General features: G+C 43.8%; 1 protein-coding gene across 3 annotated transcripts in view; it reads left to right on the forward strand.

Annotated features, from left to right (window-relative positions):
* RELA (RELA proto-oncogene, NF-kB subunit) overlaps positions 1-21534 on the forward strand; it is a 102958-nt gene that overhangs the window by 52304 nt on the left and 29120 nt on the right. For all 3 annotated transcript variants that reach the window (XM_077456335.1, XM_077456343.1, XM_077456324.1), the window contains one exon: positions 4646-4794. In XM_077456335.1, coding sequence (XP_077312461.1) covers positions 4646-4794 — 149 coding nt within the window. The remainder of the gene's footprint in view (positions 1-4645; positions 4795-21534) is intronic.

Here is a 21534-nt window from a genome sequence, read left to right on the forward strand (position 1 = left end):
AAGGAGGAGGCCTAGCAGTGATCTTTAAAGGTCACCTGGATCTCACTAAACCATCATCTCAGAACCCAGTGTCTTTTATGGAAACCCTGATGCTACATTTTCAACCAACACCCCATGACACCACTCATATTCTACTGTGCTACAGACCACCGGGACCAAAGTCCAATCTTCTTTCACCCCTCACGGAATCCTTTGCAATGCACACCCTAAAATTCAAAAATTTCCTGGCACTCGGAGATTTCAACCTTTGGGCAAACGAGCCTAAAGACCCCATCGCGACTGCCTGCATCAATCAACTAGAAGAACTGGGTCTACAGCAACTGATAAAGACTCCCACGCATGGGTCAGGACACACCCTGGACCTCATTTTCAAACAGAACATCGACGTCAACATATGCGACAACATAACTCTGCCATGGACGGATCACAACGCCATCAAATTCAAAATCACTACCAACATCACCAACGCAAAACGGAAACCTGTAACAACGCACTGGGCCAGATCGCATAAAAAACTGTACTCCGAAGCCTTCAAAACCACTCTGTCCAAAAAAATATCTACAATAACCTTAAACCACTCTACGGAGGAAACACTCAACTCCCTGAACAAGGCATTACTGCAATCAGCAGACTCGGTAGCACCAAAACGCAGGGCTCTCATCAGGAAGAAAAATGCTGGATGGTTTAATAGCTCCCTCTCCGTACTAAAGCAAGAACGCAGAAGAGCGGAAAGAACATGGAGAAGAAATCCCACCGAGGAAAACCTATTTAACTACAAAGGTCTGACAGAGAATTATCGGAAAGCAATCTTCAAAGCCAAAAAGGACCACTTCTCATATACAATCTCAACGGCCGCAAACCAACCACGGGAACTGTTTAAACTGGTTAATCAATCAATGAATCCGGTGTGCCTAGAACCCCCAGAAAGCGAATCCCAGGATTACTGTGACAAACTGTCAGATTTTTTCATCGATAAAGTCAAAACCATCAGGGAAACAATTTGTCAGAAGAAAACATCCGACCTCAGCCAGCAAATACATAAAGAGGATGTCCGCACCAACATACCGCAACAGCCAAAATTTTCACTATCCCCAATTACCGTAGACACCGCAAAAAACATCATTAATAAACTGCGTGACAGTACCTCACCTATTGACATCATCCCCACAAAACTACTGAAAGAATGCTCCGACATCGTGGCTCCAACCATAACCCACCTCATAAACCGATCATTCCACGAAGGGATTGTTCCCAGCATCCTCAAACAAGGCATCGTCAAACCTCTACTCAAGAAACCAAACCTGGACCCTCAGGATCCAAACAACCGTAGGCCAATTACAAGCCTCAACACCATTTCTAAGATCATGGAGAAAGCTGTAGTACATCAGCTACAACTTCACCTGGATACTCACAAACTCCTGGACCCGCTGCAATCAGGCTTCCGCCCGGGTCATGGAACAGAAACAGCTCTCCTCAAGATTTGGGATGACGCCCTCGAAGCGGCAGATGACGGAGAGCCGTGTCTCCTCGTACTGCTAGACCTAAGTGCAGCGTTTGATACAGTAGATCACAATACTCTACTCGTCCGCCTCACAGAAGTAGCCGGAGTCCAAGACATAGATCTCCATTGGTTCGCGTCCTTCCTAGGAAATCGGTCACAGACAGTGAAACTAGGAAAATTCCTCTCCGAAACTCGGGCAGTCACCTGCGGAGTCCCTCAAGGCTCTCCGTTGTCACCCGTTCTCTTCAACATTTACATTCGCCCACTCCTTCAAATCATCAGATGCTCAGATCTCTGCTTCCACTCTTACGCTGACGACACGCAACTTTATTTCCGGATCAATGGAAAAAAAGATCACCAACAACAACTTGAAAACTGCCTCAAATCAATAGAGGACTGGATGACCACCAACTCCCTCCAGCTGAACCAATCAAAGACAGAGCTTCTTATCTTACACCCAAATCATAAGCCCGCAACCAAAACCTCCTGGTCTCCACCAACCGTCTTTGGGCAGACTATCTCCCCAAAGACCAAAGCCAAGAGTCTCGGGGTTATTTTAGACGCACAAATGTCAATGGATGCGCAAATAGGAGCAGTAGTCAGTCGATCTCACCATCTGCTGCGCATGCTTCGCAGACTCATCCCTTTTATCCCAAAGAATGACAAAGCAGTGGTAGTTGGAACAATCATTAATTCACGACTGGACTACGCAAACTCGCTTTACATAGGATTACCACAATATCAACTTGCGCGATTACAACTGATCCAAAACACGGCGGCAAGGCTGATAACAGGAAAAAAACCCTGGGAATCCATTTCTCCTTCACTGAGGAGCTTACATTGGCTAACCGTGAAAAATCGGATCACGTTCAAGACCCTTTGCCTCACCCACAAATGCGTGCATAGAGAAGCTCCGCAATACCTAATGGAGAAAATAAATCATTACACACCAAACCGCAGTCTTCGATCAGCCAACAAAAACCTCCTCCTCGTGCCCAAAGCCCGGTATAAATCCAAGGGGGATCGGAGATTCGCTGTCCAAGGGCCTCGGCTATGGAATGCTCTACCAATCAACATCCGCCTGGAAGAAAATCACCTGGCTTTTAGGAAAAAACTCAAGACCTTCCTCTTTTAGCAGATGATCAAAGCTCGCCACAGCGCCTAGAGGCGATTCAGTTCGCATTGTGCGCTATATAAGTATTTCATTCATTCATTCATTCATTTGTAGCAAGCAAACGGATCACAGGTTACTTTTTTTAATAGCCATTCGAACCCCTTTTGTGTCAACTTGTATGCATATTATCACGCCAAAATCACCAGGGTGTGTCAACTTTTTGATCAGGGTCATTTGGGTATTATTATTATTATTATTATTTTTATTTTTTTTTTAATAAATGGCTTCAGCCAAACACCAACCATGAGTGAAAATGTTTTTGTGCTATCTTTCATATTCTCAGAAAAATGGCCAAGAAATCATAATTTCTGCCACGGTATGTGAAAGTATGAGCACAACTGTATGTTCAGAGAGCTTTTTTTTTTTTTTTTTTTACAGGCATGGTTCACATCAGTTGATGCGTCAACAATAGTATGAACAGTAGTCCTAAAATGTTTGAGTGTCTTATAAAAGTAGCTGTAAACCACACCTAAACTCATTTCATTAATTGGACTCTGGGTGTGCAAACTGACTCCAATTAGCTTTTGTTGAAGTGATTAGTCCTATGGGTTCACGTACATTTTCTTCCAGCGCTGAATGTTTTTAATTTGTGTGCTCAAGACATGAAATTAAAAAATTGTGTGATCAGCTTAAAGGGGTTGTAAACCCTTGTGTTTTTTTCATGCATCCTAAGCATTAAGGTGAAAACTTCTGTCACTGACCATATCGGGGAACTGGAGAAAGTGCAGAGAAGGGCAACCAAACTGATAAGAGGCATGAAGGAACTCCGCTATGAGTAAAGATTAGAGGAACTGAATTTATTCACTCTTGAGAAGAGGAGAATAAGGGGGGATATGATCAACATGTTCAAATATATTAGGGGTCCATATAGTGAACTTGGTGTTGAGTTGTTCTCTGTACGGTCAACCCAGAGGACAAGGGGGCACTCTTTACGTCTAGAGGAAGAGAGATTTCATCTTCAAGTACGGAAAGGTTTCTTCACAGTTAGAGCTGTGAAAATGTGGAATAGACTCCCGCCAGAGGTGGTTCTGGCCAGCTCAGTAGATTGCTTTAAGAAAGGCCTGGATACTTTCCTGAATGTACATAATATAACTGGGTACTAACATAGGTAAAGTTGATCCAGGTAAAATCCGATCGCCTCTTGGGGGATCAGGAAGGAATTTTTTTTCCCCTGCTGAAGCAAATTGGAGCATGCTCTGCTGGGGTTTTTTTTCGCCTTCCTCCTGGATCAATTGTGGGCATAAAATTGGGTATTTGGATTGTACGATAATTTTTTATTTTATTTATTTGTTTTTAAGGTTGAACTGGATGGACTTGTCTTTTTTCAACCTGACTAACTATGTAACTATGACCAGCCCCCCTGTTTTACTCACGTGAGCACGTTCGTTCCCATACCGGAGACGTGCATACACTCTCTGGCCGGAGTCTTGGCTCTTGATTGGCTCTTGACTGCTGTCAATCAAATCCAATGACGCGGGGCCGAGTCCGGCATTTGTCTGGACGCAAATGCTGGACTCGGGAGCTCACCTGCACAGTGATCCCTCAGGGAGAGAGCTTCCCCTAGGGGGTTTCCAGATAGGGGGAGGAGCCACGTGCAGTTAGGGGTCCCAAGAAGACGAGGCGTGAGGCTATGCAAAACTGCACAGTGGAGGTAAGTATATGTATGTTGGTTTTTATTTTCTAAATAACAAAGGGTTTACAACCCCTTTTAAGCACATTGGGTTTTGTTTATTGTTGTGACGTAGGCCAGCCATAGACAGTTTGGTTCCTACTGAACCGGGCAAGCTGAATGATACCATGTTGATGTACGACCATGCTGACAGATTTACTTGTGACTGTTTCTAGCTAGCAGCTGCTATAGCTATAGTTTGAACTAGTCATTCTAGCAAGTTGACATTTTAGTCAGGAAGACAGTAAGTTGTGTGTTGGTAGGTTCCTGTTATTTTACACCATATGAATTCATATTTCAGGTACACAATTATCAAGGACCAGCACGTATACGGATATCCTTGGTGACCAAGGATGCCCCCCATAAACCCCATCCTCATGAACTGGTTGGAAAGGATTGCAAAGATGGCTATTACGAGGCTGACTTGTCAGTAGATCGCAATATTCACAGGTAATTATCTACTTCTAAATTATATACTCCCCCCCCCCCCAAATATAGAGAAGACTATGGGGTATATTTATGAAAGGTTATCACATTGTCCAATGAATCTGCATTTACAAATTGTGAGAATTCTTGGTGAAGGTTTTCTAAATCTTTTGTAAAAAATGTTTGTACAGTAGATCCCTGTATTTAACATTTCATTTGAGGCTAATTGTGCCCAGATATGTTTTATATATTGCAGTTTTGCCAGAACATTTGGGGGGTTTTCATTGGTTTTGGGAAAGGGGCAAAAGTGACCTATTTCTTTCTTTTTTTTTTTTTTACAATTCAGTGCTTTTTATTGTGTTTGAAAGGTGATTGCCTAAGCCTGAGTTATTTCATATGTGGGAAGAGAAGAGCTTGCCAAGATATTTTGTAATATCCCATGCACCCGGCTTATTTGGAGGCCTCTGAAGACTCCATGATGCAGTAGGTGCACTGGAGATGCTGTTGCTTTTCAAAAGCAAGATTAAAATTTGTGGCGGTCCCACCTCTGCAAGGGTTAGAACTGAAAGCAACAGCTAGACCCGCCCCCTCCTCCCTTAGTTCCAGTGACCAGAAGCCGCAACTGCCCCGGATTTGATGTCCCTAGTCGTTGGACTTGTAGGAAAGTGAGCAACACCAGTAACAATCTCCCTTCAAACTCCAAGGGCAGAATGCTCTCATGAAGCTTGGAGGGAGGAAAGCACTCGAACACCCTCCGCCCATCTGGGTGTGTTGGGGCAGTCACCAATTCAGCAAAAGCACAAAAAACAGACATGGCATATAACCCCTCCACCTGATAAGAGCATAGTGTCACCAATGGTTCTCAACGTAGTGCTACCACTATGACAGAGGAAACGCACAAAAGCGGAGGCCATGGTTGGAGGACAAGAGTGGCATGTGGGAGGACATGTCTCAGAGCTCCCTGCAAAGATCCTTCTCTCGGCCGATCCAACGACACGATCCAGCATGGGAACCCACCAACAGCTCACCGAACACTGGGCTCCATCCGGACCCCTCACCAGCTTTGTAAACCGCATGCTGACCTGCAAACAAGACGAGATGCCGCATGACCTCCAAAATGGCGATGCGGTAGTACAGCGCGCACGTGGGAACAAAAAGACTTGGGTAAGCCATTGCCTAAAATGCCCAGGGGAAAGATATATGCCCAAGGATATGGTGTACTACACACAAACTAAATGGTATGGCAGAGCGCCCCTCAGATAAGGAGCTGGACGCCACCCCAGACGTTTTACATGCACTGCAGACAGGGTAGTCATTCATGCAGGCCCTGCAGGCTGCTCCACAGCAGCTCTCCCCAGAGATGGCAGATGGGGAGGATACTGAACAGCCTACCCTGGCTAAAATCCTGAGAGCAGTACATAAGTGCACCACCTCAGTACAGACATTACAGGAACACTTTAGAGGATTAAAATAGGAGGTGGGATTGATCCGGTATGATATACAAAAAAATCAGGGAGCGCACCACAGCAATGGAGGATAAAATGGCCCCCCTTATTAGAGATATACAGGTCACAGCTAGAACTGCAACTGCCAATGAACTTAAAAACGGGGACGTTGAGAACCATCTAAGGGGTAATGTCCGCATTGTGGGACTACCAGAAAAGATGGAAGGCAGAGAGCCTACAGAGTTTTTGGAAAACTGTTTTTGGACCTAGGAACCCTGCGGGCCCATTGGTCTGTGGTGTGTGGTTTTTTTTTTTTTTTCTGCAGAAGATGCTTTTTGCGCAAGATGTTTGATCCTGTGAACTTCTATCAACAGTTGGCTGGGTGACAGGCTGGATACTCTTATCCTTGTAGTCTCCCCAGTCCGGCACATCAATCGTGTGCAGGCTGCAGCTACGCGCTAGGCAGGCCGCAACAAAACCTCAGCTCCAGAAGTGGTCAGTGAGCTTTTATACTCTGGGGCATACATATGACTGGGCTACTGATGTCTGTGTCACAGTATGCTGGGCCAGCAGCCACCCTGCCACAGCACCCAGCTGTGTGCTTACCGCCATTGATTTCTCCCTGTACCTCCATGGAGCTGTTTTTCGCAGCCATTTTAGGTGTGGGCAAGGCAGCATGCTCTCCTGGGCTTCAGCGGCCATTTTCCTGGGGATTTCCTATTCAGAACACCAGCGGCCATTTCCTTGTTGCCTGAACACATTTTTTTTGAGTGTTCTCTAGCGGCAGCATGTGCTCCTGTGCCCTCACAGCCATTTTCCCTGTGTTTTTTGTCCTTGTGCTGGGTGGCCGTTTTCTTGAAGCCTGAGCACACTTCAGAGCAGTTTTAGTGCCATTTGCAGCTGCTTCTACCGACACAGCACTGTTTCCTTGGCACCTGGGAGCCAACAGGGACTGCAGCCACTGCCTGCTGACTAGCGCAGAACTCTTCAGGGTGGTGAGTCCAGCGGAAAAGAGCCCTTCAGCCAGCAGCAGTAAGGAGGGTGGGACTGTCACTGTCCTAAGTCATTGCCAAGATGGAGGCGGTACATGGGGGGGAAAAAAGGTGCAAAAAAGAAGCCCGTCCTCTGGGGAGAGCTCTGATGCAGACTCGGGTCCTGCTGAGGCTGGTGACCCCTGCTCTGTCTTATCAGGTGACATTGACCAGGACCGTTTGGACAGTGAGAATGAGTCCCTGTCCGGGTCCGTGCACGACAAAGCGCTTGTTGGAGCACTTATCACAGCTGTGCGTGATACCCTGAAGATTCAGGAGCCAGCAGATCCCTTTGCTGATATAGCGGTCCCCTTTGGATCCCGCAAGCCAGCACATTCACCTAAGGTATTCCCGTATTGGACTTATTTTGACAAGTTCATTTACAAGGAATAGGATCGCCCGCAACGGAACTTTTCGGTCCCCAAATCCATGGTGGTGTGTTACCCTTTTGAGGAAAGCCTTCTCAAGAAATGGTCGGCTCCTCCGGTCGTGGACCCCCCAGTACCAGGTTAAATAAAGTAACCACGATCCAGATAGAGGGGACTCCTGCATTTAAGGATCCAACGGACAGGAAGGCCGAGGCAGTGGCTCGTTCCTTGTTTACGGTTGTGGGGTCCACCGTGCGTCAAATTGTGTCAGACACTAACGGAAGGGGGGAAAACTTTTACACCGTGAATTGGGAGAGCAACCGGCTTCTCCTGTCTGCGTGGAACTAGCAGACCAGCTATTGCAAGGCCTTAAGTACGTTTGTGACGCGGCCCTGGATACTCGTCCTCTGTTATCCAGGGCTTCAGTGTCAGCAGTGGTGCTGAGGCGCCTGATTTTAAAATGCTGGATCTTCCCTTCCTTGGTGACCGGCTCTTTGGAGCCTCTTTGGATGACATTAAAAATTTCACTGGTGGTAAGAGTACCCTACTCCAACAGGCCAGGAAGGCTAAGAAGCCATGCCGTAGGCAAGGGCCCTCTCTTTGCGCTCACAAGCGGCTTTTTCATCCGCCCGGAGCTTCGGTTTAATGTCCCCAGCCTGACAGGACACCCACAGAAGGACAAAAAGGTCTGGAGTATTTGGGCTTGCTGCTGGACTCCAGGGAAGCGAGTGTTTCTCCCTTCATACAAACTGCAGATGAACTGCAAGTGGTCGTCACTCCGCTTCTGCATGCGAGTACTGGGGCTCATGGTAGCCTCTTTTGAGGCAGTACCATATGCCCAGTTCCACACCAGAGTCCTGCAGAAGAAGATTTTGACAAAATGGGACAAATGTCAGTTGCCCCATGTTGACTGCCGTTGCAAGAGGATCTTCTGTCTTGAGGTCCGATTCTCCATCCTGCTTTACCATCGCTGGCTTTAACGGCATGGCTATTGAGAGCCAGGTGTTGAGGAACCGGGGTCTATCGGACTCTGTAATCTGAACTATGTTGAGGGCGCGGAAATCTTCTCGGAAGATATATCATCGTACCTGGAAGGCCTACATCTCCATGTGTGAGGAGGAAGGATGGCATCCGCGTTCCTTTTCTATATCCACGATCCTGCTGTTTCTTCAGCAAGGAGTAGACCAGAAATTGGCGTTAAGCACCATTTAAGGTGCAAATTTCAGCTTTGGCTTTTTTTTTTTTTTTTTGCGACCCCTGGCGTCTCACTCATTTAGTGAGTACGTTTGTTCAGGGGGTGCGACATCTAGTCCCTCCGGTGTGTCCGTTACCCCCATGGGATTTGAACCTGGTGTTATCGGCGCTTCAAAAACCGCTGTTTGAAAATATCAGTGAGATTCCCCTGTTGACTTTCCCAAAAAGTGGTCTTTCTAGTGGCCATCACATTGGCCAGGAGGGTTTCGGAACAGATGGCTTTGTCCTGCAAGTTGCCTTATCTGATTACCCACAAGGATAAGGTGGTGTTGCCTCCGCAACCTTCTTTTCTGCCGTAAGTAGTCTCGGCTTTCCATATCAATGAGGACATTGTATTACTGTCTGTGACCTAAGCCAAAACACCCTAAAGAGGTGGCCCTTCACGCTCTGGACATGGTTTGGGCTCTTGAGGTGTATTTGTCTGCCACTGCTCCCTTTTTGGAAGTCAGGCTCATTGCTTCAGTGGCTGGTCCAAAGAAAGGCATGGCGGTCTCGTCGGCCACCATTTCCAGGTGGATCAGACAGATGGGGCAAACCTACGCCTTGAAGGGGCACGTGCCCCCCTTTCCGGTCACGGCCCACTCCACAAGGGCAGTCGGAACGTCTTGGGCCTTTCCGACACCAAGCGTCTGTCGCACAGGTGTGTAAAGCGGCAACCTGTTTGTCTGTCCACGCGTTTACCAAGTTTTACAAAGTAGACAGTGCATCGGCTGATGCCTGTTTTGGCCGCAAAGTTTTACAGGTGTCCGTATAGTTGCAATTGACTATGATAGTGTGTGTATGTATGTATAATTTTTATTTTTTTCCTGGTTTTTCGATAAATGCAGTACAGTTAAGTTAATGCGCTGTTACGTTACATTCTGCAGTTTTTCCGTGTGGTTGTGGGTAGTCACTCCTGTTGAGGTTACCCTGGTTTTGTGGTGGCTTTCTCCACGTACTGTGGTGTGGGGTGTGGGTTTTTATTTTATTTTTTATTTTTTGGGGGGGGGTAGTAAAGTTACACTAGTTTCCACTTGCCATGGTGGATGACGTTTCTATGCTGTTTGGCACTGCTTGGGGACATCCCAATGGCTAAGAGAGGAGCTGTGTCGGTTGGTGAATATAAGAGAAAATAGGATTTTTTTTTTTTTTTTGTACTCACCGTAAAATCCTTCTCTGTAATTCACCGACCGACACAGCACCTGCCCCTCCTTTTTTTCTCTTTACGTTATACTGCTTGTTGACGTACTGATGGCTGCATGGCAGGGCGGAGGGTTGTTGCCCAAGGGACAGCCCCTGGGCGGAACTAAGAGTTCTGAGTGTTATATTACAACTAATGCCTAGTATCACCTAGTAAAAGGGCATAACAACCCAATGACTAAAAGAGCTGTGTCAGTCGGTGAATTACAGAGAAAAGGATTTTACGGTGAGTACAAAAAATCCTATTTATTTTTATTTTTTTCCTCCAAAAAAGTTTTCAACGCTTTATCCTATGAAGGAAGAGCTTAAAAAGAAATGGGGGATTCCAGAAATTGACGCAACTATATCCTCTGTGAACAAGAACTTAAAGCGGGATTCCACCCTAAAGTGGAACCTCTGCTGATCGGATCCCTCCCCCCCCCCCCCCTCCGGTGTCACAATTGGCACCTTTCAGGGGGGAGGGGGGTGGAGATACCTGTCAAAGACAGGTATTTTCACCCACTTCCGGGCATAGACTCCCGTGGGAGTCTACGCCATTTCCTGCCCTGCCGCGCTGTCTGCTGGGACACACATGGGTCCCAGTGACAGCGCGGAGATTTCCTATTGCGCGGCTCGCGCATGCGCAGTAGGGAATCGGGAAGTGAAGCCGATTCGCTTCACTTCCTGATTCCCTCACCTAGAATGGTGACTGCAGCAGCCGAGAGCCGAGCGATCGATCGGCCTCGGCTGCCAGCATCGCTGGAACCCGGGACAGGTGAGTGTCCCATTTATTAAGTCAGCAGCTGTAGTATTTATAGCTGCTGGCTTTTAATATTTTTTTTTTTTTTTTTTTTTTTTTTTGGTGGAATCCCTCTTTAACTTTGTCCTGTAGACATTGCTGAAGGATCCATCAGATAAGAAGTTGGAATTCTTATTTAAAAACAATGTTTCCTTAGCAGGTTCAGTGGTTCAACCTGCGCTGGCAGCGATCGGTTTATGTCAGTCCTTTAAAAGACCAGTTTAAAGAGGTGCTCAGGATTATTCCTGATAAGCAGGCCCAAGATTTTGCCGGGACATCAAAGGCGTTGTTTTACAGTAGACACTATGAAGGATTCTATTCTCCAAGCCTCACGGCTTATGCTGGGGCTGGTACATATTCGTAGAGTTCTATGGTTGAAACAATTGTTCAGCCGAAGCGCCATGCAAAAAGCTCTTGGCTAGTTTTGCATTTCATGGTAAACAGTTGTTTGGACAATCTGGATAAATATATCCAAATAAATTTTATTGGAAAAAGTTCCTTTTTACCAGTTAAGAAGCTTTAAGCATTTTTCTTTTAAACAAGCTTCTTCTCCAGTGCCAGGAGCATCGGCCTCCACCGTCAAGTTCAAGAGGTCAACCCCAGGGTCAAGAGGCCCTTGGGGAGGAAGCCCACTAAACAAAATGACAGAAGTGTCCTACTTTTAAGGGTTTCATATCTAGATCATACGCCATGCTACTATCCATTTTCTTAACAGGCTTTCCCACTAGTGGCATCCTCATGGGAACGGGACGTCGGTACAATTGAGGACCAATCGGCGGAAGCCCTACAGGCAATACAAAGGTGCTCACTGAACACTGCACAATGACTGTCACAACTATATATTGTGTTGAGGGTTCACCTCACGCCTGCTAGGCTGCATGAGATGGGTGTCAGTGAAAATGCTAATTGCACTAGGTGTGCTAAAATCACGGGGACCTCATTCACTTATTGTGGCGGTCCCCCAAGCTTTTTGCGCCCATCTTGTTCCTCTACATTTTATGTATAAAGACAACTCTATTGCACAGTCAGTATTAGTAAAGCTTCCAGGTTTTTTGCTTAAAATAACAAACCTGTCATACTCGCCTGCTCTGGTGTGCACTTGTGTGGGCTCGTTCCTGTGCTAGGCTGTCAGCCCCACACGCCCTACAGGTTTTGACTGACAGCAGGAGCCAAAGGCTCCCTCCACTCTTGGCAAAGCCTGTGAAAATGGGGAGAGGTGCCAGACCAAAATCGAGCTCAGGTGAGTATTTAGGGGTAGCTGCACTTAAAATGTTGTGTGTGTGTTTTTTTTTTTTTTTGTTTTTTTTTTTTTTTTTTTTTTTTCCTTTTAATGCATAGAAAAAAATACCTTTTTTACAACCACTGTAAGAAACAACCTTCCAATTCATGAAGCCAGTTATGTCAATTAGGTTTGTGCTACAAAGCAAACAAAGAAATATCACCTGCACAGAGCCACAGATTGTGAATTTGATATGTGATGCATGACCCACAGCAAAGAAAATACACCATAGATATAGACAGAATAACACAAGCATCAAGCTCCAATGTTGCAAATTTCTAATGAGCAGCCAGTTTTGTGTATTTCTGATTGTGTAGCAAAATAAAATACACCATAAATATATATGGAATAACACAAGCATACAGTGCATCCGGGAAGTATTCACACTGCTTCACTTTTTTCACATTTTGTTATAGCTGTATTCCAAAATGGAATAAAATTAATTTTCCTCAATTCTACAGACCCTACCCCATAATGACAACATGAAAGAAGTTTGAAGTCTTTTGCAAATTTGTTAAAAATAAAAACACTTCACAGCCTTTGCCATGACACTCAAAGTTGAGCTTGGGTGCATCCACTGATCATCCTTGAGATGTTTCTACAACTTGATTGGAGTCCACCTGTGGTAAAATCAGTTGATTGCACATGATTAGGAAAGGCACACACCTGTCTATATAAGGTACCACAGTAAACGGTGCATGTCAGATCACAAACCAAGCTATGAAGTCCTATAAATTGTCTGTAGACCTCCGAGCCTGGGTTGTATCGAGGCACAGATCGGGGAAGAGTACAGCAAAATGTCTGCACCATTGAAGGTTCCAATGAGCACAGTGACCTCATCATCCATAAATGGAAGAAGTTTGGAACCACCAGGACTCTTTCTAGAGCTGGCCATCCAGCCAAACTGAGCGTTCGGGGGCTAAGGGCCCTAGTCAGGGAGGTGACCAAAAACCCAATGGTCACTCTGACAGAGCTCCAGCATTTCTCTGTGGAGAGAGCACCTTCCAGAAGAATAACCAATACCAAACCAACAGCGCTCCACCAATCGGGCCTGTATGGTAGATAGGGGTGCAATGGATTGTGAGCCGAACGGGTCACCCCGTTCGGATCAGCACGCCCTCCGATCTGAGGAGCGATCCGGTTTCGGCCTTGGGAAAGGCCACAGCTTCGGCCTAGTTCCGGAGCGGTGGCCACCTTGGTGCACCCGTCAGCGTTTTACAATGTGATTGCGCCATCAAATGACGAGCGATCACTTGTAAACAAACCAGCGTCATGACACCAGTTCCCCTCTCCCCTCCCCTGCATCTGTAGTGCCCACTACGCTGCTCTGTGACAATTGCAGTCACAGCCATCCCTCAATACTCTGCCATACCCTGCCATGTCCAGCCAATATTAGTGGGGGAGATGACGTGGATGTTACAGTGGGGACTATATGGTGGTGGAATTTTCACAGGTTTTTGCAAATTCAATTATTTGCTGATCCGAAAAATGATCCGATCCGTGACTCTGATCTGAGGAACGATCCGATTCATGAGTTTTTTTGATCCGTTACACCCCTAATGGGTAGAGTGACCAGACAGAAGCCACTCCTCAGAAAAGGCACAGGACAGCCCACCTAGAGTTTGCCAAAAGGCACCTGAAGGACTCCCAGACCAGGAGAAACAAAATGATCTGGTCTGATGAAACAAATTTTGAACTCACAAAGTGGCTTCAGGACACTTTTATATGAATGTCACAGGAGTGGCCCAGCTGGAGCCCAGACTTGAACCCGATTTGACCATCTCTGAAGAGATTTGAAAATGGCTATACACTGACACGCTCCCAATGCAACCTGATGAAGCGTGAGAAATCTTACAAAGAACGGGAGAAACTGGCCAAAAAATAGGTGTTCCAATTTTATAGTATCGTGCTCAAAGACTTGAGGCTGTAATTGTGCCAAATGTGCTTCAAGAAAGTAATGAGCAAAGGCTGTGACTACTTTTGTACATGGGATAGTTTTATTTATTTTTTAATACATGTGCAAAGATTTCCAATGTCTTTCATGTTGTCATTATGGAGTATTGTTTGTAGAATTTTGAAGAAAATTATGCATTTAATCCATTTTGAAATAAGTCCGTAACATAACAAAATTTGGAAAAGTGAAGTGCTGTGTACTTTTCGGATGCACTGTAAGCACCAATGTTGTGTATTTCTGATACTCAACAAGAATAACCAATACGCCATGAATATAGACAGAACATGAGCATAAGCTCCAATGTTGTGTATTTCTCAGTCAGTCATGGTGTATTAATCTAAGAAATGCCCAACGATCAGCAACACCTTTCATAGGCATAAAAGCTCAGTGGGCTTTTGTGCATAGACTGAACCACACTGCCTCTGACCAGCCAGTCCTTGGAGTCGGTTGAGCCCAAATAGGGTTTTTATTATGAGTTTTTGAAGGCCCTGGTACGCCAACAATTTATAACAGCATTGTAAAAAGGATTTAATAGGTTGAAGCTTTTTTAGATTTGAGGTACGGTTATGCTGCTCGGCAGCTTGAGGGGGGTTAATCATAGCAACCAAAATCCAAAAAGAGGACATGTTTCCAAGGGTACCCCACATTGCCCTCCTACAGTACTGATAAAATAAAGGGGAGAGCTATAGGAAAACTTCAAGCAATCTACCATCGAGATATCTGTCAAACTCATAGCAGTTGGCATAGGGTATTCAGCCTGCAGGGTGTAGCACTGCTGACCAGAGGAAATCTGGTTTCATTCTTTTAGAAGATCCAGATCCCTGAATCCTCTGTACATCCTATACTTTACTGATGGCTCCTTAGGCGTGACATGAATTTGTTTGGTGACAAATGGCCTATTCAAAAAAAAAAAAAAATCCCTGTATTCTAGAGGGAGCTAGTGTCTAGCAGACCTCACCTCTTCACTAGATTCACTTCTGGTATCCAGTTCTTTCTTCCTCTGGGGAAACTATGGGCTAGTTCAGTCTAAGAGAAGATGAGCTATCTGTTTCCTCACCATTGCCTTCCTTTTCCAAGCTCAGTGAGAATAGAAATCCAGGAGGAGAAGCAATTACAGCAGAGGGACCTGCCTGCGAGGAGTGAGGCAAAGAACTGGAAAGGCATTCCTCAAGGACTGAAGATGGCAACCATCTCAGCCCACACTGTGGCATAAATTCCTTCATAAAGGCTGATATTCCACTACCTGATAGCTTGTGAATACATTTTATAACAGAAGGGCTTAGTAAGAGGCTGCCAACTTTTTATTGCAATAACCATAGCATCAACTGATGTGAGAGGAAGCCATAGATGTTGGTTTAGCTGAAACTTCAGGGGCATGCTTGTCTGTGGACGACTACTTTGCAACACACCCAAAGAAAAAAGGGGGCATATCGGACTGTACAGGCCAGAAAGCAGCATACACTAAAGCTGCATAAAAATTTCATATTTTATTGAAATATCACAATTTTTTAAAACTGATATTAATGCACAACACTTCTATCTGGACCTGGATGCTCTTTAGTATTTTAGAGAACAGTTTGACACGTGTGGTTAAGTGACACAAAACGGAGTACTAATGTAGTAAGCCTCGTGCTAATGTGTTTTGTCAATTTGTGCTTCATCGGAGCTTATGAAGACCATACAGTACTCTTCCACGAGAGAGTCATTTACACAAATATATTTAGGTGTATACACAAATTACAAATGGCAATCTCTAATTGCAGCCATATATTCAATGTGCGGAACCCACTGCAACGCTAAACCACACAAGCATACAAATTCCCCGGGCAGGCGTCGGAGCAATAAGGAAGAGACTTGACCGTAGAGAGATCTAGCCCTAAACATTAACCACTTAAGGACCAGGCCTCTTTTTCAGATTTGGTGTTTACATGTTTAAAACAGTTTTTTTTTTTGCTAGAAAATTACTTAGAACCCCCAAACATTATATTTGTTCTTTCGAACACCCTAGAGAATAAAATGGCGGTCATTGCAATACTTTTTTTCACACCGTATTTGCGCAGCGGTCTTACAAGCACACTTTTTTTTTTCTCCCCCCCAAAAAAATTTACTTATTTTAAAATAAAATAGCCCAATTTTTTTTTATATTGTGAAAGATAATGTTACGCCGAGTAAATTGATACCCAACATGTCATGCTTCAAAATTGTGCCCGCTCGTGGAATTGCATCAAACTTTTACCCTCAAATCTCCATAAGCAACATTTAAAAAATTCTGCTATACTCGCGTATGCGTTCGCTTCTGTGCGTGAGCTCGTCGGGACGGGGTGTTTTTTTCTTATATATTTTAGTTGATTTTATTAATTTTTACACTTTTTTTAAAAATAAATGGATCACTTTTATTCCTGTTACAAGGAATGTAAACCTCCCTTGTAATAGAAAAAATGCATGACAGGTCCTCTTAAATATGAGATCTGGGGTCATTTTGAAAAAATTACATTGAAAAAAATTTACCTTTTTTGACGTCGCTTCCGCCCTCCTATGGTATAGAGACGAGTGGGGGCCATCTTAGCCTCACTCGTCTCCATACCCAGCAGATGAAAGGACCCCCATCGCCTCTACCGCTACCGACGGCTCCGGTAAGCGGCGGAGGGTGCGGGAGGGGGGTGGCAACTCTCCAGCCGCCAATAACTTTGATCTCGCGGCGACCCCGTCGCGGAGACCACCATTATCATAAACGGGACCGCCTCCTGTAAAGAGGGATATCTCGGTTGTGGCAGCAGCTGCTGCCGTTACCAAGATATCCCTCTTCAAAGTACCGACTTATATGTACATGAGGTGGCCCTTAAGTAGTTAAATACTATTTTTTTTTTTTGTGTATGTATTGTATGCACCAGAGCGTATGGCAAAGGTGTGCTATATTTTCGCAATGTCCCTTTAAAACGAATGGCTCATGTAAGATTGCATGATATGTACAGTGCCTTGCAAAAGTATTCACCCACCTATTTTTCGTGTTTTGTTGCCTTACAACTTTGAAAAATTTTTGTTTTGTTGTGAAGTAAACAACATATAGGACAAAATAACAGTCAATGTGCATAACTATTCACCCCCCTAAAGTCAATACTTTGTAGAGCCACCTTTTACGGCCATCACAGCTCCAAGTCGCTTTGGAAAAGTCTCTGAGCTTACCACTGATATTTTTGTCCATTCCTCCTTTCAAAACTTCTCCAGCTCCTTCAAGTTGAATGTTTTACACTTGGGAACTTTTAAGTCTGACCACAGATTTTCTATTGGATTGAGGTCTGGGCTTTGACTAGGCCATTCCAACACATTTACATGTTTCCCCTTAAACCACTCAAGTGTTGCTTTAGCAGTGTGTTTGGGGTCATTGTCCTGCTGGTAGGTGAACCTCCTTCCTAGCCTCAAATTGCACTCCGAATGGTACAGATTTTGCTCAAGACTATCCCTGTATTTGGCACCATCCATCTTTCCATCAACCCTGACCAGTTTCCCAGTCCCGACTGCTGAAAAACATTCCCACAGCATGATCCTGCCACCACCATGTTTCACTGTGGGGATGGTGTTCTTTGGGTGATGTGTTGGGTTTGCGCCAAGCATAGCGTTTTTCTTTTATGGCCAAAAAGTTAAATTTTAGTCTCGTCAGACCAATGCACCTTCCTCCATACATTTTGGGAGTCTCCCACATGCCTTTTTGCAAACTCAAAACATGCCATTTTTGTTTTTTGATGAAAGTAATGGCTTTCTTCTGGCCACTCTGCCATAAAGCCCAACTCTATGGAGCATACGGCTTATTGTTGTCCTATGTACAGATACTCAAGTCTCTGCTGTGGAACTCTGCAGCTAATCCAGGGTTACCTTAGGTCTCTGTGCTGTCCCTCTGATTAATGTCCTCCTTGCCCGGTCCATGAGTTTTGGTGTGCGGCCGTCTCTTGGCAGGTTTGCTGTTGTGCCATGTTCTTTCCATTTGGTTACAATAGATTAGGGATCATCAAAGATTTGGATTTTTTTTTATTTATTTTTTTAATAACCTAACCCTAACTTGTACTTCTCAACAACATTTGTTCCTTACATGTTTGGAGAGTTCCTTGGTCTTCATGGTAGTGTTTGCTTAGTGGTGCCTCTTGGTTAGGTGTTGCAGCCTCTGGGGCCTTTCAAAAATGTGTGTGTGTAATGACAGATCATGTGACACTTAGATTGCACACAGGTGAATTTCACTAATTTTGTGACTTCTGAAGTTGTCTACACCAGAGCTTTTTATGGGCATCATAACAAAGTGGGGTGAAAAAATACGCACATGCCAATTATCATTATTTTTTTTATTTTTTATTTTAAATAGTTTTATTTATATATTTTTTCTTCACCAACTTAGACTGTTGTGTTCTGATCCTTCACATATAGTTCAGATTAAAAAAAAAAAAAAACATTGAACTAAAGGCTGTAATATAGCAAAATAGGTAAAAAGCCAAGGGGATGTATACTTTTGCAAGGCACTGTATATCTGTTATGCGTGACCGTGTAGTACAACAAATATACCTAATTGTGTTCCAGCTTGCATCTATAAGTGTCTCTCCAGCATGACTAAAAATATAGCCTAGGTAGCGGGGTCCAAATAAGACTTAACCTTATTTTTAGTTATTTGGAAGACGCGTATAGATGCAAGCTAGAGTGTGATTAGGTATGTAGTTGTACTACATGTCTTCACACAACTGAGATATACATGCCATGTAATCTAACATCATCCGTTCGTTTGTTTTAAAGTGACATCGCAAAAATATAGTACACCTATTGGATATATGATGTCCTTCAGCTGCACCATACGCTCCGGTGTGTGCACCTGATATAGATGATCTAGGCCCCCGTTGGATTGACCCCCCCCCCCCCCTTCTCCCACATCACTACGAGCTAATAGTGAGTCCTTCATTTATTAACACTACTCATCTTAAATGGTAGAATGTTTAAAAGAGAGAGATCCCCCCCCCCCATTAATACTTGTCTAGGTGGATGCAGCATCGGTCTGATGGCGCCTCTGCGCTGAAAACCACACAGCTCTGTGGGCAGAGAGCTGTAGACTGTCAGTCACAGCTCTGTGCTCTTCTCCCTCCATGCTCACTGGAGCACTGAGCTATGGAGGGTGCGGAGTGGGCTGTCAGTCCAGACTTTATTAGCGCAATGACGCGGTGCCTGGACTTAAATCTGTGGTCAGCAGAGAGCTGACTTTAGCCCGCTCTTTGACTGGTCACAGGAGTGAAAAACGCATTGCACTCCTGCGATCCATAGAAGTCCAGCCAAATGAGCTTTGGCTGGACTTCTCCTTTTAAAACACATATATTCAATTAGGGCTGAAACAACTAATCGATCGACAACTAATCGATTATGAAATTAATTGATTACTATTTTTATAATCGATTAATCGGCCAGTAACAAAATGGGTTTAAAGTTGATGAGTCTGATATTTACCAGATTGACCCTTTAATATATCTATCCTCTAATAGTATATGCAGTATATATCTTCTAATAGTATATACAGTATCTCTCCTCTAATGGTATATACAGTATATCTCTCCTCTAATGGTATATACAGTATATCTCTCCTCTAATGGTATATACAGTATATCTCTCCTCTAATGGTATATACAGTATATCTCTCCTCTAATGGTATATACAGTATATCTCTCCTCTAATGGTATATACAGTATATCTCTCCTCTAATGGTATATACAGTATATCTCTCCTCTAATGGTATCTACAGTATATCTCCCCTCTAATGGTATCTACAGTATACCTCCCCTCTAATAGTATATGCAGTATATCTCTTCTGTCTGTTATTCTCAGAGTGGATTCGATATTTTGCTCCCTAACCATATAGTTAGTTATTTATATTTACCACTGCATATAGAGATATTTAAGAATAAATTGCCTTTTTTTTTTTTTTTTTTAAACCTTACCTATTAACTAAATTATAGACCACACTTTTTTTAAGGTTATTAATCGATTAATCAAAACAATAATCGGCCAACTAATCGATTATGAAAATAATGGTTAGTTGCAGCCCTATATTCAATAGTATTTTGTTTAGGACTATATCTCCCCAGTCAAGTCCTTTTTTCCTTGGTGCTGCTCGTCCCAGGGAATTTGTATGCATGTGGTTTTTGCGTCGAGGTGGGTTCCGCACATTAAACATATGGCTGCAATTAGTTTGTTTCTAACTTGAGTATAGAGGTCGACCGATATGGGTTTTTCTCTGGCCGATGCCGATATTTAGAAATCATGGCGGCCGATAGCCGATATATGATGCCGATATGTTAGGCCGATTTTATTTTATTTATTTATTTTTAATCCCCCTTGATCTAACACACCTTTCCCACTGGGGCGTTTTTCAGGCGCTTTTGGGCTAAAAATAGCGCCTGTAAAATGGCTCCCCTGCAGTCTGTGTGAAAGACAGAGTGCTTTCACACTGAGGCGATGCACTGGCAGGATCTTAAAAAAAAGTCCTGCAAGCAGCACGTTTGGAGTGGTGTATACCGCTCCTCCACCACTCCTGCCCATTGATATGAATAGGCACCACTGCCGAAGCGCATGCAATGCGATTTGGCAGCGGTGCTTCATGGGCGCATTTAACCTCTTCCTTGGCCGCTAGCTGGGTTATATGTGCCCCACTAGCAGCCAAATAGCACCGCTAAAATGATGGTAAAGAGTCGCTAAAACTTGCGTTTTACCATCAACGCCTGCCCGCTCCAGTGTGAAAGCGGCCTTCATACGTGATACAGAAAATTTCTTACACTTAAACATTTATTAAACAAAACAAACCTCCAATCAGTTTACTTGTATGTATGATTTAGATAAAAAAAATTTTTATATATATATATATATATATATATATATATATATATATATATATATATATATATATATATATATGTATATGTATATGTATATGTATAATTTTAAATAAAAACAGGTAGTCAAAACTTTTGGACAAAAAAAAAAAAAAATGGGCTAACTTTACTGTTTTTATTTTATTTTTATTTTTTAAATGGTGTATTTTTTTTCCCAAAAAAATGCATTTGAAAGACCTCTGTGCAAATGCCGTGTGACATAAAATATTGCAACAACCGCTATTTTATTCCCTAGGATCTCTGCTAAAAAAATATATATAATTTTTGGGGGGTCTAAGTGATTTTCTGGCAGAAAATACAGGATTTTTTACTTGTAAGCAACAAGTGTCAGAAAAGATTTAGTCTTTAAAAGGTTAAACAGAACTTCTACACACTGAGATGACTTAATTCATTCAAGTGTAAACATTGTATCTTTCTGTTCTTTTCTTGGCAGTCTGCCCAGAGTGGAGGAAAGGGTTGCTATGACGACTCAGTCAACTTAGACCATTCTATACAGAAGTCATTTCAAAGTCCCGCTGTAGTTCTAAATCGGCTTTTTATCAGCACAAATCGGCCGATGCCGATT

This window comes from Lithobates pipiens, unplaced genomic scaffold, assembly GCF_037356315.1.
Source record: "Lithobates pipiens isolate NorthernLeopardFrog02 unplaced genomic scaffold, aLitPip1_a1.2 Scaffold_10, whole genome shotgun sequence".
NCBI classification, from domain to species: domain Eukaryota; kingdom Metazoa; phylum Chordata; class Amphibia; order Anura; family Ranidae; genus Lithobates; species Lithobates pipiens.